This window comes from Cyprinus carpio, chromosome A15 (assembly GCF_018340385.1).
Source record: "Cyprinus carpio isolate SPL01 chromosome A15, ASM1834038v1, whole genome shotgun sequence".
Taxonomy (NCBI): Eukaryota; Metazoa; Chordata; class Actinopteri; order Cypriniformes; family Cyprinidae; genus Cyprinus; species Cyprinus carpio.
The window spans coordinates 18,224,139-18,243,283 of NC_056586.1; the positions used below are offsets into that span (position 1 = coordinate 18,224,139).

At 38.9% G+C, this 19,145-nt stretch overlaps 1 protein-coding gene across 3 annotated transcripts in view; it reads left to right on the plus strand.

Moving 5' to 3' along the window:
- Positions 1-15,392, plus strand: part of LOC109103952 (nuclear receptor-interacting protein 1-like) — a 40,777-nt gene extending 25,385 nt beyond the window's left edge. For 2 of the 3 annotated variants that reach the window (XM_042771333.1, XM_019117291.2), the window contains one exon: positions 9,932-15,392. In XM_042771333.1, coding sequence (XP_042627267.1) covers positions 10,286-13,522 — 3,237 coding nt within the window. In that variant the 5' untranslated portion in view covers positions 9,932-10,285 and the 3' untranslated portion in view covers positions 13,523-15,392. Of the gene's footprint in view, positions 1-4,125; positions 5,280-9,931 lie in introns of those variants that run through there. The other variant, XM_042771334.1, reaches the window with a different exon arrangement.
- Positions 15,393-19,145: the final 3,753 nt, after the last annotated feature.

Sequence of the window (19,145 nt, forward strand, 5' to 3'; positions counted from 1 at the left end):
ATTATTTGAGTCAACCTGATGGAAAGTGTACTGTCAGCTCTTTTGGGAGTGGGCCGTAGTACAGAGCGCAGGCCAGGAACACAGGAGGGACAGTCAGAGGTACATAAAAAGCCCATGTGTGGTGGAGGCCTACCGCTAGCTGCTCCGTGGGTAGCCGATGCACATTTTAGATGCCAGGTTACCATGACGATCAGAAATAGTATCGCTGCTTCCTGAGGCTTTATAATGGTACTGTAGTACTTTGATATATACTGTACAAGGGTACAGAACTATTATTATATTCATATACCATTGTTTTTCTATAATACTCAAAAGCACTTTTTACCTTTTATTGAAATGTTGGATGATGTTGTTATCATTTTCAAATTTATTTGGCACAAAACCATTCAACATTTCAGATATGGTGACATAAAATGACACAAAAATACTAATAAAAATTTATTTATATTTAAAAAAAATTATGCAAAACAAAGCTAATGTTACAAGTTTGGGTGTCAGTGTTTTTTGTAAGAAATTAATGCTTTTTTCAGATATCATAGGAGTAAAAGTTCTAAAGTTAAAAAAAGCTACTATATGTTCTATTTCAAATAAATGCTGTTCTTTTGAGCTTTCTATTCATCAAAGAGTCCAGAATAAAACGTAATATTTTGCATACAAATACAAAAATATTTATCAGCATAACTGTTTTCAACATCAGCACCAAATTAGCATATTCGTATGATTTCTGAAGGATAATCATTTCGGACAAAAATAAATTACTTTTTAAAAAGTTTAGCATAATATATATTTGTGTTTTGCATGCACTAACATTGTAATATTATGGCAATTTAATCGAATGTATTAGTGTTTGATATAATTGCATGAAGAATGTCTTGAAGAAAGCTAGCAGATGGTTGGTAGTGTATTATTCATGGCACCTAGATGACACAAAAAGGAAATAAACCTGCTTATGTTACTTGTCAACATATCTACATGCAGTTTTACTGCATTGCCAACCTGTAATCCTTGCAGAATTTCCTATACAACAAGACCTATATTTGATAAACCCCTGGATCTTTAGAAATATGATCAAAATCTCATGAAATCACAGACAGGGATTTGTATTTTTATGTTGACAGAAATGCCTGTGGGATCAGCTTCCCATGCATCTGGTAGTATGTAACATGGTTTGTTGACAAGCTTTTAAACAAATAGCCATAAGGTTTTAAATGAACTGCTTAGACCAGAAATACTGCAGCATTGGCACTGCATTGTTTCACTGTATTGGTTGCATACTTAATTAAATCTTTTCGAAACTTTGCAATAAAGCTGCAGTTTTGGTCTTATAAGGAGTTGCCTAGTCTATTTTAAGTTAACAGTTGTCTCTTTCTGGTCACATCCTTGAAAACTCTCTGCCCCTTCCTCTGGACTCATACATTTGGCTCTGATGACTGCAGAGACTTTACTGTGTTAATAACTTCTCTCTCATCTAGGGAAAAGGCTGGGGACCCAGGCACTGTCTTCCTTTTAATGTGCTGGCTTTTCTTCAATCATTTAATTAAGAAAAAGTGTGATTATTCAGCCTCGAGTCAGCTCCTTCTCCCTTCAAGCGCCTCATTCATCTCTGATTAAACTTGTAGCATTCGGTAACTGTTCTTGCCTGCACTTTCTAGGGCATGTGAAACAGGAGGAGATTGTGACAGTAGAGAAAAGAGGAACCTGAGGGCTTTGAGCGAGTTGCAAGATAAGAAAATGGTCCCCTTTGGTCTCTTCAACTTGATAAAGACCATGCTTGCAGCCGTGCTATCTCTTTTTTCGTTTAAGTTTGGGTTATCTCTTTTGGGCTGCATAACCTGTCACCCCGCTAATTAAGGACTGACCCCTAATGGGAATTCACAATAAAAGGTTGGGGTCTTTTCAGTAACCAAAAAGTTAGTTAAGTTTATGTACAAGGTTGTTTTCACCTGGTGCAAAATAGCCTTTCACAAACAGAAGAAGCTATTATCTGAGAGGGTAGTAGATAGTACAAAACATTGACAAAACATTAATACTTTCATTATTTACACTACCGTTCAAAAGTTTGTGGTCAGTAAGGTTTTTATTAAGAAATTATTACTTTTGTCCAGGAACGATGCTCTACATTTATCAAGCAAAAGAAAATACATTTATAATGTTAGAAAAGATTTAAAATATTTTTTTTTTCTTTTGAGCTGATATTTTCACAAAAATATAAAGCAGTACAACTGTTTTTAACATTCATAATAAGAAATGTGACACTGGAGACTGGAGTAATGATGCTGAAAATTCAGCTTTGCATCAGGAATTTAAAATATATTCAAATAGAAAAGTTATTTTAAATTGTAATAATATTTCACAATATTAAAATTTTTACTGTATTTTTTTATTTTAAAAAATGCAGCCTTGATGAGCATAAGGGACTTCTTTCAAAAAACATTAAAATATAAAAAATAAATTACTGTCCTTGTAATGTTTTTCAATTGTGTGGATTTTTTATTATTTTTGTGGCTTTTATGTAATGAAACACTATTCATTTTCGCAGTATGAATAAACATGGGGAAACTCGTTTTGTGGAAAAATAAGAAATAGTAGTTTTGATCAAGGTTTTTTTTGTTTTGTTTTTTTTCTCGAATATACACTTAACTTGAGTTTGAATGGGCATGACTCTTCGATTGACAGATTTGTCTGCATTGTCTAGATGGGACACAAATGCAAAAGATATACAGGGATATGCTTCCAGCTCAGCACTATTAACAGTTAAGGTGCTATAATTCGAGTCAAGTTCCTCAGCCGAATGTGACGGCGGTTGTAAACATAGACCCCACGAGAGGAATTCCACCGGGAGACAAAGCAAGGGTTAGAGAGCCTCGTTCCCCTCTCCCTCTGCTCTAGGGTGGAAATGGTTAACATATCACAGTAATTGGCACCCGCAGCTGCTTGTCCTCTCTACAAACAGGAGGGGATGATTTTTCCCCTGGCCTCCCCCTCTCTTTCTCCCCTCTCCTCTCTCACTCTCTTTCTGCAGCCTCTGCTTTGTGTGACAGCTGCCTAATTGGGCATTCTCCCCTCGTAGTGAGGCTGCCTCCTCCGGCCTCGACTGCTGACGAATGGCAGCGGATTACAGATGAGGACACGACGACCCGTTCGACCTTCCCGCAGCAGGGGGAGCAGAGGGAGGGGCCTGATGGGCCGGGCCCGGGCCCAGAGCCTCAGGTCACTGGAGGATGAGGTCGTGAGAAGGTGGAGGATCTGCCAGGTGGCCAATGACAGAGTGTCACATGACAGTAGCTTGATGTCAATGTGTCAAGGGTAGAGCGGTGGGACTGCATCCTCAAAAATACTTGCACGGATGCACGCGTGCACGGTAGCTTTTGCTTTAATCCCCAGCTCTCAAAGCTATCGAAAACATCAGAAGGAGAGGCAGTCATATTTTTTTCCATTTTCTCACTCTCATTTACATGTAATTTTTCTTCTGCTGGAATTGTAATGATGCTCATTATGCTCATAACGGTCTCTTGGGTTGGGTATATAATTATATACAGCAGACTGATATATTAAATACATATATATTTAATTTCTAATATTTTTACATTCTAATGCAGTTAATGCTTAAATATGATTTGTGTCTGTTACACATGTATGTTGGCAGTGGTTATTTACCATTTATAATTAAGGGTGGCAATCCTACATTAATGTAACTACGAGTAAACTATTTGAAGCTTGAAAATTGTATAAAGTACTAGATCTGTTTGTTTGAGCATCCAGATTCCCCAGACAAAGCAAAATTAGCTCAAACAATGGTTTATTTTTGGGGCGGAGCTATCTGTTTGTTCAACCAATGGGTCGCAGGGGGTGGGTTCAGGGAATCTATTTGAAAACCAATTGTTTTGAATTTTTTATAGCTCCAAATATAATTTCCAAACACTTTAAAATTCAACAGTTTCAAAACAAAGATAACAACTGTAAAAAATATGATTGGGCTAGTGTTGTTTTAGTATTATTTATATACTACTATGGGAATGAATGTTATAAAATATATCATAACATTAAAAAAATGTTGGTTATCACTTCTGGATCTCAAATCTTATTTTTATTGTTTATTGACTTATTTTTCTGTATCGCCTACACATTGCTGATGCAGTGGTATTTTTCTGTGCACTTTGCCCAAGCAAAACTCTTAAAATATAACGTCTATTTCCCAAAGTTAAAATAGTTGTGAGTGTGTATAAATACCAAAACGGCAGCTGGTATTTAGAGGCGCTAGGCTAATGACTGTATTTTTCTTAATGCCAGCACCTTCAGAATTTCACAGCATATGTGCAGCAGACTAATGATCCAAATGAGCCCTTTTCTCTCCAGATCATTTGCTGCACACATTGGAAAGCCATTGGTTAGGCTTTCTACGTTAATAAAGAGGAAAAAAGGAGAAATTCTATCACTAACCGCTGCAAGGCAAGTTCAAGCCGTAAAGGTCTTGTCTGCTGAAGCATTACAGCTTGGCTTAGCTTTCTTAGCCGGCTGTTGTAGTCATGAAGCCATGACCAGTCTCTGCTCCACTTCACCCACACACACGCTCTCGCATTATAAAAGCAAGTGTGCGGTGACAGAGCAGAGCATCTTCTAAGACACAAAATGCAGGCTGTCAGAAGGGCTGGCAGAGCCTTGTTCCTGTCATGCTGCCAGGATGCAATATCACTCAGCTGAGGTAGAAAGCCATCAGTTGTAAAATATGATGAATTATCCCTATTCGGCAGAGAGTGGGCTGTCTGTGGGCGTGTGGCTCTCTGTGTGTACGCGAGTATGTAAGGGTGTATAAAGAGTGGCTATGCCTGTGTGTGAGTCTGTTTTGTGTGACTGAGCACTGGCGGCCTGGTTGCGGCACACATAAGAGTGTGTGGGCGAGAAAAATTGAGAGAGACCAGCCACGGGGTTACTACAGGTTTAATGGCGACCTTGTTTTGCACACACTTAGCTGCTTTCAGTGGTGAGTTGCTCAGAGCGAGCGTCTAATCCCCCACCCGGGTGCTCAAACACTTGATTAGTGGCCTTGGTTATCTGCCTAGAGGACAAGCCGCTGCCCCCTCCTTCACTGGTCAGGGCTAGGGCACTGAAGGGTGTCAACCCCAAAGAAATAAGAAGAGTGAGACAGAATGAGAGAGAAGAGAGAAGAGAGGGGCAGGATGTTGTTGAGGTGTATTAGTATTCAGACAGAGCCTTACAGCCTGCAGAGCAAATGGATTACTACACTGTACCTGTTCTTGGTGTCACAGCTTCGTAAGACGGTAAGATCGTATATTGTATATCAGTGTGGGCATGGCAGAAATATCTCTTCAAGATTGCTGGGACCATTATTAATTTGAGCTTTCTGAAGTTGTGACTGAGTCTGATTACTGTCTGATTTGTGTGAATGGTTTTACAGGTTTCGGCGGGTTTAGATTGTTGAAGTTTAACTTTGGTGCATTTAGTATTTTGTCCCTCATTTAAAAAGTTTTGTAATAAAGAAATCTGTAGCTTCAGAGAGCTGCAGGGATGACATATTTTGAAGGCCAACCTGAAAGTTAGCATGGTTCCTCTGGTACCCTTGAAGAAAACTCAATTGTAATTTTATTTAAGAATAATTGCAGAAAATAGGTTCTGTGACCAACAAAGGTTTGAGATTCTTACACGTTTTTTTCGTCAAGATAATCTTCACCAGTGACCACAACGTTATGAATTTTAAAGCCTAAATATAGTTGACAGAAGTAAAAAACTGAAGTTAGGCTATAAACAAGCTACACCACAGTCGCATGACTTCAACATCACCCCCATTAAGCCTCTGACAACTCTTTAAATATTTATGTAAAATCTTCAAGTTGGAAAGTTTGAGTTATTTTAATAGGTTCTGTTTGAGTTTTAGCCGAGTCACTTTTTAGCAACAACCTTTTTTTCAAGATGCGTAAAAACTGAGTGTGGTATTATTAATATATTTTTATGTTATAGAATAAAACTTTTGAGTTTGTGTTAACCACAGACCTTGTTTGAGGAATTTAACCAAAAATTGTGAGTACCAAATATTTATTTAAAATCCTTATTCTTAATCCTCATCCAGTAATCAGGAACATCTGGAAAAGTTATGGGTCCTTTGAATATTGTTGTGGACAATAGGGGTCCATGGAGTCAAATGGCTGAGATCCACTGGCCTAGGCTCATTGTGCATAGCTTGTAATGATCTCACATCCTGGAAAAAGTGGAAGCTTGTTTTTTTTTTTGGATGAGGACGTTGCTTGGTTATCTCTAAAGACTAACGCAAATGACATGAGGTTCATCATGACGCAGGTGTTGACCCTTCCTTTGACCCTTAAAGCAATGGTGCAGTGTATGTTTATTTGTTTTATGAATAATAAAAGTGGTCATTGGTTCCCTCTCAAGCAGTTGGACTTTTAAACCACTGGTATATTGCGCTTTAGTCTCTGACTTCTGTTTATTTTGTCATGCACTTCTTGTGTTTGGTTTTGCAAGTACAGTTGCACTTTGCAATGCTGGCAGTCAATGTGCTATACTCGGTCAGAGCTTTTTACATAATGACTGGCATAAACTATGATCCTAATATACATGATCTCTTGAGTTTGGGTGAAGGGTGACTTTTAAAAAGCCATGAGCTCTCCTTGTATAACTATTTGTTTCTATCAGCCTCTTTCTCACAAAAAGTCTTCTAATGCAAACTCTTTTTTTTTTTCCCCCTGTGGAGCCTAAAAAAGGTCACAGCACTTGTTTTCTGAAGGCCAAGTAATGTAGGCCAAGTTCAAAAAGCCAAAAACTTCCACTCAAGTACTTGAAGGTTTTTATTTATTTATTTTGGCATTTTCATGATCTGTTTTTTTTTACTGGGCATTGACTGATTTCCATGCTCACATTCCCCAAGTCATTTCCAACCCTTGAAATTGGGCAATTTACCACAGTCAATTAGGAGTACAAATATTTGTTTGTTCCCATTTCCTGGTTGTAGGAAGTAATTAAATTTTTCCTTGATGATGCTCAGTATCACTTCAGTATGTTATTTGTTTTTTTGGCTAAAAGAGAACCGACAAAGATTCATGTTATTCTGTAGCTGAAGATGAACCAGCTTGGTCTTCTCTGAGTGTTCCTGTTAACATTACGCTACCGTCATAAATCTCCAAGTCAAGACTATTACTTGTGGCAGGATGCTGAAATTATGTTTGGAGTCTTGTGATGGTACTTGCAGGGGGCCCCCTTATATTTCTGCCATCCACTTGGGAAAGGGTCCCTTCTGCTTAGCTAAAACACTCTGATATCACCCTGTGCTTGCCCATGTAAAAGGGTAACTCATCTTAGGGTCATCATAATGTAGGTCAGACTCATGCTTTTACTAAGAGTCAGAGATTGCACTTGGCAAAGCCCTAACTAAAGGGGTGTGCCCCAGCTGGGAAATGTCAATGCGTGATGCCCATAATGCTTGTTTGGAAGTAGGTCACAGTGACCTAGTTTGAGTGGTGCATGGCCCTGATTGACTGAGTCACCTAACGCTATCTTAGGAATGTGTTGTAGTTCTACAGGCTTTTGTGCCTACATATGCAACCAAGGGATAACAACAACTTAGCAGCTGCAGTGGCACAACTATGGCCAAAATCATTTTTATTTCCAGAACACATCAGCTAGATGGCGGGTATGAACGTACATCGCAAGGGCAGCTTTGTCGCTTTTTATTAGGACCTAATGCTTTGTATGGACGCCAGCTGTTGCATCAACTCAAACGGCCCTGGCGGAGTGAGTGACCTTGACTTCAAACAGGGCATGCAGCAGGTTTAGCTCCTTTTGCCTCATCATGCATTTTAAATAGCCTAAATGGATTACAGTTTCTGGACGGTGGAGGTAATTTATGATCTGGTATTTTTTGGGTGGGTCAATTAATCTTCCAGCCTTGCAGTTGAGAAATGAAGGATCCAGTCCAGATATCTGATCCTCTCCATTTATATCAAGCCAGTCATTTTACAGGGATTTTTATTTCTCAGGTAACTCATTCAGGAACGTTGTCACCCTGCACTGATGGTGGTAATATTGTGACGACAAAACCCTGAATAGAACTGAGTGAATGAACTCCTATATAACTGGGTTTTGTCAAAGATATAGGCTAGCTCATAACTGCCAGAAAATGGCAGTTTCTTATATTGCGTCTGCGACTGAATACATTATTAAAACAGCTGAATTTTTTTCTTTTCTAATGTAGGATACTGAATATCTCTTCGGAGATGAGATAAGTGTGTCAAAGTAATTGTTTATCTGTTTAACAGGGTAAGGCATTGTCAGTATTGTGTTTCCTCTTTTCATTGGATTAGGACAACAAGCTACAGTAGCCTATTGATAGGATGAAGTGTTGTTGTTGTTTGCCCAAATCAATTACCCTCTCCCACTCTTTGACACAGTAGATATAACACTTGGTCAGAAAAAACTTATATAATATATATAATAATTTATATTATTACAACATCCATACAGAGCCAAAATATACTTACATTCAGTAGGGTTAGGCAATAGACATTTTATTATTTTATAATTTTATTTTATTCTACAGTTTCATTAATGTTTAGAAGTCTATTCTATAATGATTTGTGTTAAGAGATCATTTAGATTGTGTAGTGTCATAGGAGTTTCTCAGGCCTGTCACTCTGACACCTCTGTGACCAATATGTTGATAAGGTCATCCAGTACCATCCACCCCCTGTCAGCCCCAGCAAAGTAGATCAACCAGAGGTGCCAATTATCAGCAGAACAAATCAACCATAGCCATTGACCTTCACTTTGACCATAGAGCACTGACAAGGTCAGCATTGTGTGTATTCCATGATTAAGTACTTACAATTCCATCTCATTATGTTTTCATTTTCCTATGAAGTGCAGACATTGCTATGACATTGGTACTGCTGTACCAAGAGGCTTGAGTTGTGTGGAGAGAATAGTGTTTGCAGGCTTGTGCATATACACAATAAATGTGTCATTCTACAGAGCCAATAGCACTGGGTGATCCAGAGTTGTTATATTTTGAGATAATGTAGTGAGAGCAACTACGGTAACACAGAAGTGAAGGACTAGGCTGAATCATGTGGGTGTTCATTCTCCAGGCACTGACACTGATTGCAGAGAGGGTGAGAGAAAGATACCCATATCTGTCAAACCAGTCAGCAACATGTAGGCTGAGTAAATGTTTGTTGTAAGTCAGAAGTCATCAGAAAATAAGTTTTTGCACCCTGAATAAATATCTGTATTCATATTTGACACATTAGTTTTTATAAAAAAAATGTATCAAATGTAAGATAAAACAGAAATATTGTTTAATAATAACGAGCCATTTTTGTCACTTTCTGTGGCATTTTTGCTTTGAGCCCTTTTAATTTCTGAACCTGCCAGTCATTATAGATAATAGGAAAAAAACTTCCAAGTACCTGTTAAAAATTTGTGTGGTTGTTTTACAAACAATTAAGTTCTTAACTGGCAGTTCTGTGGGTCTGTCTTGGAATTCTTTCAAACATTTAATCCTCTTCAAAATACTGTGCTTTATTTTTTTTACCTAATGCCTGTCAAATCAATCAAGTAGTCTTAAAAGCCCTGTGGATTCAGTTTTAATGAGATCCGGCAGGCTAATTCCTATTGCTTAAGAGTCTGGAGAACAGAGAGAGAAAAAAAATTGCATTGTAAGACTTAGATGGACTTTTTGGCCTTGCTTGCTTAAACATCATTTTCATTTATCATCATAAATAACCAGCTGTTTAATCTTCAAAAATGCATTTTTGATCATGTTTACAGTGTCTTTTTCCTTTAAAATTGATCAGCATATGAAATGTTAAACTACATGCTGAATTTGCTTTGTTGAATACAATAATGTGTGCTATACAAAATTTAGCTAAAATTTAGTTAATTCCTGTTTCTCTATCTTGTGCAGGTCCATCACCAGCTGATGTTGTGGACAGAATTACTGGATGTAAGCAGTGAATACACTATCAAACTTGGAGCTTTGAAGTACAAATCCAGTGCCATGGAATCCCACAAGACTGACTGCATTATGATCCTGTACTTATCTTAACAATGGCAAACATGATTTTAAACAAAATTCATGCTTAGCTCTTGCCTCCTGTATGGGGGAATGGCTTGTGAAGCTACATTAGACCTTTCTTTTACCTAAAAAAAAAAAACAGGTTTGGAAGTTAAAAACTGCAAGGTGTCTTGGCAGAACATAACAGAACATTTTTCCCCTCTATTGCGGTGGCCAACCATACAAGGGATTATAATATTGAACATGACTCATGGGGAAGAGCCTGGCCCTGAAACACACCAGGATTCTGCTGTATTAACATATCTGGAAGGCTTACTCATGCATCAGGTAGCAGGAGGACAGGGTGCGGCAGCAACACAAAGTGGAAACCAAGAGCAGAGGAATAAGGATGGGACAGGGCATGCACAGCCTAGTCATGGCACTCGACAGGAGCAGAACCGATCAAATTCCCACTGTGGAGCCTCACAGCACCTTAGAAAGGCTCGTCTCCTCAACTCAGAGGCCTGGACAGAGAGTGAGACTCAGCGGAGGTCTGCACCCTCTGTTGCAATCAACGGGCAAAGTGAAGAACACAACAGTGGCCACAGTGGTACCTCCCAGGATAAAGGAGAGAGTACGCTTCTAGCTAGTTTGCTGCAGTCTTTCAGTTCTCGACTTCAAAACGTGACCCTGCCACAGCAGATTATCCAAGGCTTAAGGCCACTGGATGCCCCCTGCCAGGTAAGCAAGCCTGCACAAGAGGAGAGGGCAGATGTGCCTTGCCACGGACCTGCCTTGAGCCACCTCAAAGGGTTAGTGAGTAAGAGCAAAATGCATAATCAAAGCAACAGTGTGCCTTATCAACGTCGACGGTCTAGCCAGGAAAGTTTTTCAGAATCTCCCAAGGCACTGCAGAGCAGTACTCCCTCCCCATCTCCTGAGTCTCTGTCTTGTACTGAGCGCCTAAAGGCTGTGGCAAACCTGGTAAATATCAGATCAAGCCCCGCTCCATCGCCCAAACCAAGTGTGGCCTGCAGTCAACTGGCTCTATTGCTCTCCAGTGAGGCCCACCTGCAAGAGTACTCTCGAGAACATGCCCTGAAAGCCCAACTCTTGGGGCGATCAGCCAGTGAAAGACTATCAGCCATGGCCACACAGCAGACACAAGATAAACAACCTACAACATCTGGCCTGACTCATGGACTAAGCCTCTTACACACCAAGAATGGAATACTTTCACAAATGTCAACAAGCTCCAGTAGACAGAGTCCAAGCCTAACTTCAGGGCAAAGGACAGAAGGTTCCATGCGGACAGGACATTGCTTTAGAGAGCGACGACCTTTCGAGAAACAAGGAAGACCATCACAGAACTGCAGCAGTCTTCTACTTCAGCTTCTGAACAGTCACAACACCTCACAGCGAATTAATGGACAGGGTCACTTGAGAGATGACATCAGTACCTTTGGCACTCTGTCCTCTCCGCTTTTTTCAGACAGTGAGCACTCGAACCCCGACAGCAGTCTTACAAAAGACAGCAGCGATGCTGAGAGCTCTTACTCTAGTTGCTCTCCTATCGACCTTTCTCTGAAGACAAGGACAAATGTACAAACACCAGTATCTACTTCATCCTCACCTGTACGAGACAGAGTCCCAGAGTCTTTGTTAAACAGGTGGAAATATGAGAGTCCACCTGTCAAAGTTACCTCAGATCACAGGGAGGTGGACACCTGTTCAGAGATGAAATCTCATCACAAGGTCACTCTATTGCAGTTGCTCTTGGATCACAAAAACAGTGAGAGAGCAAACAAAGGTCTGGATAATCCAGATTTGCAGCAAGCTGTAATCCCTAAGGTCACTAGTGCATCTACAAGTAGCCAGAGTGTTTTCAGTACAGTTAGGTGTAAGGACATAAGTGACCTGAGCGGACATTGTGGATTGAGTTGTAGAAGTCCCAAACTCTTGCCAACTTTCTCCCAAAGCAGAGACTCCAACAGCAGTACATCTCCATATACACTTTATGGGTCTCCCCATTCTCAGTCTGTCCCATTGGATCTTTGTAAAACGAAACAACTTGCAAGTGATGCAAGAGTAAAAGAACCTGCCTTTAGTGCTAGTAAATTGTTACAGAATTTAGCTCAGTGTGGAAAACAAAACCCTGACATCTCTCCCCCAGCAAAGGCACCTTTACCCCCTATCAAACTCTTGACCGAAGAGCTGAAAATTAACCATCCTCCAACTTTACTTGAGAGACTCACTGCGCCAATTCAGAGAAATAACACACTATGGGAAGAGGCCAAAGCAAAAACATCAGCTGTGCCCGAAGCAACACAGCATGTCTCGGAGATTGAGAATCTGCTTGAAAGACGTACAGTTCTACAACTTCTTTTGGGAAATGCTCCTCAGAAAGAAAAGGTAGGCAGTAAACGAAAACGAGAACATGGCAAAAACAATTCTGTGGAAAAACCAACACATCAGTCAACTGGCCAACCAAATGGTTCAGCTTTGGATATTACAATTAAAACTGAACCTGTTGAAGAGGGTCATACGTATGACTATAACATAATGTCAAAGCATTGCCGGAATCCAGAATTGGAGCCTAGAAAAAGCTCATGTTATCATTCTCATGAAAACATCAAACAAGAACTGTTGTCCCCAGAGGTTCCCACCAGAGATGGTCTTCTCTGTCATCTCCTAAAGAAACGACCCAACAACACCCTTAAGCCAAACAAATTAGAGAACCTAAACAAGAGTTGTGTCACAGAAGAATCAGTTGAAACCCAGGGACCAACAATCCCAAAGAAGCGGAAATTTTCAATAGAACTAGAATATCATAACTCCTCGACTCAGCAGATCAGGGATTTAGAACATTCTGGTACCATGAAAGAAGACAACAGTGGTTGTTTTGCCTCCAGAGATCTAGGGACAAGAGAGGCCAGAGACCCATCTAGCCCCCCAGAGGCAGACAGTCCACCAGCTAGGTTTCCACCATATGAGTCTAACGAAAACCGAAGTTTCAATGTTCTAAAGCAGCTGCTTCTTTCGGACAACTGCTTGAAGGAATTGTCTCAGCCAAGGGGTACATTCAGTTCACCGTCACATACTGTGCTGAATGGGAATACAATCAAGCAATCATGTAATGGGGAAATTCAAAACTTTCACCGGAGTCTGAGTCCCACCAATGCATCTTCTAAACAAGCAAGTAGTCACAGGCAAGAAACTCCCCATGTTACACAGCAGGAGCCCGCAAGGTCAAAAATCAATTACAGCACCACAAAGGATTTGAAGGGCTCTGAAAAGATGGTCAATGAAAACAATCAAACACAAAAGTATGGGCCAGACTCACCTCGGTTTACCAAGACTAACCCTATTTTGTACTATATGCTCCAGAGGAGCAATGCACAACTAGTTAAAGAGGGGGAAGGGCTGGAGGTAGGCTCAGGACAGATGCAGACAAAGGTCAAAAACGAGTCATCAGGTGATACTGAGGCCTTTGAACTTTGAAACAAAATTCACAGAATTACAATGGAACACTTAGTTGTGACTCACCATGGCTACACGGGTCATTGAAGAAATACTAGTTTCGAGACTGTGAACCAGCATCTGTGCTTGAACTAGAAATTTGCTTCTTTTTATTCTCTGCTTCTTATCTACTTTTGTTTCGGTTGAGGCATTTTGCATTTTTCACTTGAATTACATGTCCTTTAGTTCACAAAAAGACCAGGAAACCAAAGTTCATTTGAATATTTATAAGCACTACTTTCTGGCTGATTTCTTTCCTATGTTCTAAGCGGCAAAGAAAATAAAAGTTTTCTATAAAAGGTGTGTGACAGATTTGCCCTTATGTATTTGTAACAATATCAGTTCCCACTCTGTTTTCCACACATGGGTAGACTTTTGGCTTCAGGCAGAGTTATAATGCACCAATGCACATGATAATCTGTATAAACAGATTGTGCCTCAGCAGTTGTTGGTGAATATTCTTCAATTTACCATGCTATAATGAAGAAATAACTATGTGTTAACTATGCCATGAAGGCATTAAATGTCACAGTATTTAAACATTAAAATAAATGAAATTGGTTGCCTTTTTAAAAAGATAGGCATCTCTTATTGGTTCTGTATTGTTCAGATTAACAAACAGCAACGTTAAAGCTATAAATGCATTATCATGTTTGGATATGGAATATGAATCCATCAGTATTACAACATGATATCTTTATGGTATGTGAAGTGTGTATACTTTTATGTTAACAGTGTCCTCTTTAATTTCTCTCTCTCCCTTTAAAACAATGCTGTGATGTGTTTTATCCTTTATTCTGCGTTCTCAGCATTTTCCTGTCAAGACAGAAATGGATTTTTACAATACTGTAGAAGATGATGAATGAAAATCACAAGAGTTACAACAAATGTCTGCTTTTTGCTTATATGTTTTGTATTTGTGTATTTTATGAGCAGGTCTTGGTATTAGCATGCCATAAGATGTTTGTTCTATTATACAAGAGATTGTTGCATCGACTTGAGACAAATCAGCCCAATCTCAGCTGTCTGTCACGTTAATGGACACGTTGATCTAATAAAGGGAGTGTTTGTGGTATTAATGCCATTCCCACAAAAATATGTTTGCTCATGTGGTGTTATGCAGTCTTATGTTTGACATGTTGTTTTTCATCAATCTGAAAGACTCGTTATAAACTATATTTATGTACATAACATAATCTTTATGAAAAACAGCTATTTTGTATGAATGAAAAGCATTTTAGTTTTGAAATTTCTTAAAGAGACTTCAAAGTAAATGCAATGTGAATATGTACTCTAGAGGATGATTTTGTCCTTCTTTTGCATGTCTCCTGATTAAACTATGATAATCTGTTCTGCAATATCTTGTGTTATGTCAGATATTTAAGAGTACACTGCTGCCTGTTGCATGCAGATGCATGAGAAGGTTCCTATGTATTACTGAACATGGGAAATTCAAAGTCTTAAGTATATATATTTTGTCATGGAGCCCAGTACATAAAAATGTGATCTGTATGTTTGTCATGAGAAATAGACCGCTGGGCAAAATGTTTAAACTTTTTAAACAAATGTGCATATGGAGATATTTATTTTGTTTTTACGCAATTTTATTTTTTACAAGAAGAAAACCAAACAGGTTAAACAATCATGTTCCGTACTATACAGTACAAAGATGGATTACACTGACATTTCAAAGACTTCTATTGGTTTTGAAATATTGTTTTGATGCAGGCTAACTGCGATGCATTTGAGTATAATTGTGTATCATTATTTCTAAAAATACATTTCATTTGGGTGTTTACTTTCACAGATTTTGAATAAAGTTCTGAAATGCACTATCAGAATAAACCTGTCATTAATGTCTTGCAAAGTTTTTTTTTTTCTCTTACATTCCACTATATTCCTGTTTTATGTCTCCAGTATTGTATGACATGCTTGACTTCTGGCTGCATAAAAACACTGATCTTACATGCAAAAAGGAATCTGTTAAGAGTGTTGTTGTACATGAAAACCTTGTCTTTGGCTGACTAAACTTTGCTGTTGACCTAAATTTTATCTGCTGTGCCCTGAGTCATAACCTCAATTCCTGTCGGTTGCGGTGACATAGATGTGAAAGGAAGTGATAGGACAGAGATGACCTCGTGCATCACTGGGGCCAACATCAAGACGGATCAGTGGCCTGTAAAAAGGTATTCTGGAAGAAAGGGACACTCTGCAACAAAGAACAACCTGCCTTGGGCCCACATGGTTGCTTTTATCAGGAAACGGAGGAGAGAAATGCGATTCACCTTCTGCTCACTCGCATCTAAATACTTAAGTTTTTAAAAGCTCAAAAATGACATGCAGACACATTTTGGTGACAGATAGCGGAGCACAAGGGGTTTTAATAATCAAAGCTGGGAGAAGCACGCAAGCCTGTTTTTGAATATGAGCTTTCTTTTATGTTTTCCTTCAAAACTAGGTCATATAATGTAGGTCTACATCTCCTTTTATGTGTCTGTGTTAAAGTGGGGGTGGCTGAAGTCAGAGCTGATGGGATTAACTTAAAGCTTTTAGAGCTCAGGTTTGAGTTGTACACGAGTGTGATTCAAAAATACTTTTGGAGTTTCAGGGTATGCTAACAGATCAAATCATCCTCAAAAGTGCTTTGAATGTTAAAAAGTGTAATAAACAGCATCATTTTGCTCGTAAAGGAAGGAATGATAAACCTCCAAACAACTGGAAAGTGCTGTCGGGAGGGTCGGTTAAGCAGTGGCACCACTGATTAAGTGGAGGACACTCTTCACATTCCTGCTGAGTTTCTTTTACAGATCCTCTCCCTAATTGGACAAGAGCTTGTGTGCATTTTTGATGGATCAAAGAAAGTTGCACAGTTGGCATGAATATGCTGATGTGGAACAATACATAAAAAGTATGCTCTGCTTGGCTGATGATAGCTAATGCCCCGTATGCTTAAGTGGGAAATTCTAAATCATACCTGTGATTTATGGATCTCTGAACTCCTCACATGAAATATGACTTTTGGCTTCCTTACAGTCCATGCATGTGCTCCTATCGTTGGAGTCGCCACTTAAACAAGCACTGTAACCTTAAGCACGGGACTTCACAGTATGCATATACACATCTAGAGGCGCCCACACATTTTTTTTTTTTTTACTGCGAATTTAGCAATGAAATATATATCATGTCCTTGATGACTGTCTTTTATTATGTGGCTTATTTTGTCATTCATAACAAGGAAAAGTATGTGTGTGAGAGATGGGGAACATGCATATTCCAAGTTTGATCAAACAGACAAATCATAAAAGAGATTTCATGTGACCCAGTTATGCCTATGAAAATTACATGAATATATAAATATAGATCCCATTACATATGCAAGATTACTACAAGGAGAGAGAGTGCAGCGATAAATCTATCTATCTATATATCTATCTATCTGTCTGATCTAAAGGTCTAAAGGTTATTCTGTTCATTTCATGGACACCACATTGAATAATCCATCTGAACGTCCACAGTGAGTCAACACAGCAGGATCTGATGCTATCCTGTTATACATTGTTTTTGCCGTGAAAGGGAAATAACTAACCTGTGTTGTAATAGCTTGCTTTAACTAAATGGTCTGACAGGTTCAAAAGGCCAGCAGAGGTTAACAGAGACCTCAGAGATTGTACGTGTGCATGTGCGTATGACAGAAAGGGGAACAGTGGGGTTTTGTTTGCGAGGAGAAGGCCGACTGTGTGACACTGTACACATTCCCCTCCTCTGACTTCCACTTTATTTTATCTTCCAAAGATTACCCTTCCCTTCAACTTCTCATAACCTTTAGTCTGGCAGCGAACCCTTCCCAGCATAGATGTTTGTCAGGCTTGAACTGACAATAACCTCATGCTTGTCTTGACTACAAAAAAAGGAACAGAAATTAAACAAATAAGTCTGGGACCAAGACCGAGGTCAAGTTCTGGAGCTTGACAACTATTCGTTTGTCAGAGGACACAGAGGGGGGTGGAAATGCCGCACAGAGAACACTGGCTTTGATGTTTCAGTCTGCGGTACAGTGTAATCAAATTGGATGCCATGCATATGAAGCTTTTTTTTTTTTTCTCCTATATTCCACTATATTCCTGTTTTATGTCTCCAGTAGTGTATGACATGCTTGACTCCTGGCTGCATAAAAACACTGATATAACATGCAAAAAGGAATCTGTTAAGAGATCATATGAAGCATATGAATGAATGCTAATAGCATAGAATTCATTTAACAGGCTTGAAATAATCTGGATCTATGCAATATGTAGACAAGTTCACTTATTAGACCCCCACATTTCACTACACACCACCAGTTGCAATCCATAGTGCTTTACATTAGCATAATAAGAGAGGACAATGGTTTGAGAACATAGAAATGTGTAAGAGATTTTGTTTCTGTGAAAAGAAAATAACTAACCTGTGTTGTAATAGCTTGCTTTAACTAAATGGTCTGACAGGTTCAAAAGGCCAGCAGAGGTTAACAGAGACCTCAGAGATTGTACGTGTGCATGTGCGTATGACAGAAAGGGGAACAGTGGGGTTTTGTTTGCTGAGGAGAAGGCCGACTGTGTGACACTGTACACATTCCCCTCCTCTGACTTCCACTTTATTTGATCTTCCAAAGATTACCCTTTCCTTCAACTTCTCATAACCTTTAGTCTGGCAGTGAACCCTTCCCAGCATAGATGTTTGTCAGGCTTGAACTGACAATAACCTCATGCTTGTCTTGACTACAAAAAAAGGAACAGAAATTAAACAAATAAGTCTGGGACCAAGACCGAGGTCAAGTTCTGGAGCTTGACAACTATTCGTTTGTCAGAGGACACAGAGGGGGGGTGGAAATGCCGCACAGAGAACACTGGCTTTGATGTTTCAGTCTGCCGGTACAGTGTAATCAAATTGGATGCCATGCATATGAAGCTTTTTTTTTTTTCTCCTATATTCCACTATATTCCTGTTTTATGTCTCCAGTAGTGTATGACATGCTTGACTCCTGGCTGCATAAAAACACTGATATAACATGCAAAAAGGAATCTGTTAAGAGATCATATGAAGCATATGAATGAATGCTAATAGCATAGAATTCATTTAACAGGCTTGAAATAATCTGGATCTATGCATATGTAGACAAGTTCACTTATTTAGAACATTTCATACACAGTGGCAATCCATAGTGCTTTACATTAGCATAATAAGAGAGGACAATGGTTTGAGAACATAGAAATGTGTAAGAGAAAAATTTTGAGCTGATTTTTAATAAATATATTTTTTTAAATGATTAATCATTCTTAATTATTAATTATTTATGAATGTAAAAAGAATAAGGAAAATATTTTTTTAAATAATGTTTACATTAATTTACGTGCATTTTGTTTTACTAAAATATTTAATGTAAATCATGCATATTCCAAGTTGGTTCAAACAGAAAATAGATTTCATGTGACCCAGTTATGCAAATGAAAATGACATGAATATATAAAAATATAACTATAATACCAGATTACAATGAGGATAGAGAGTGCAGCGATCTATCTATCTATGTATCTATCTATTGGTCTGATCAAAAGGGTTTTCTGTT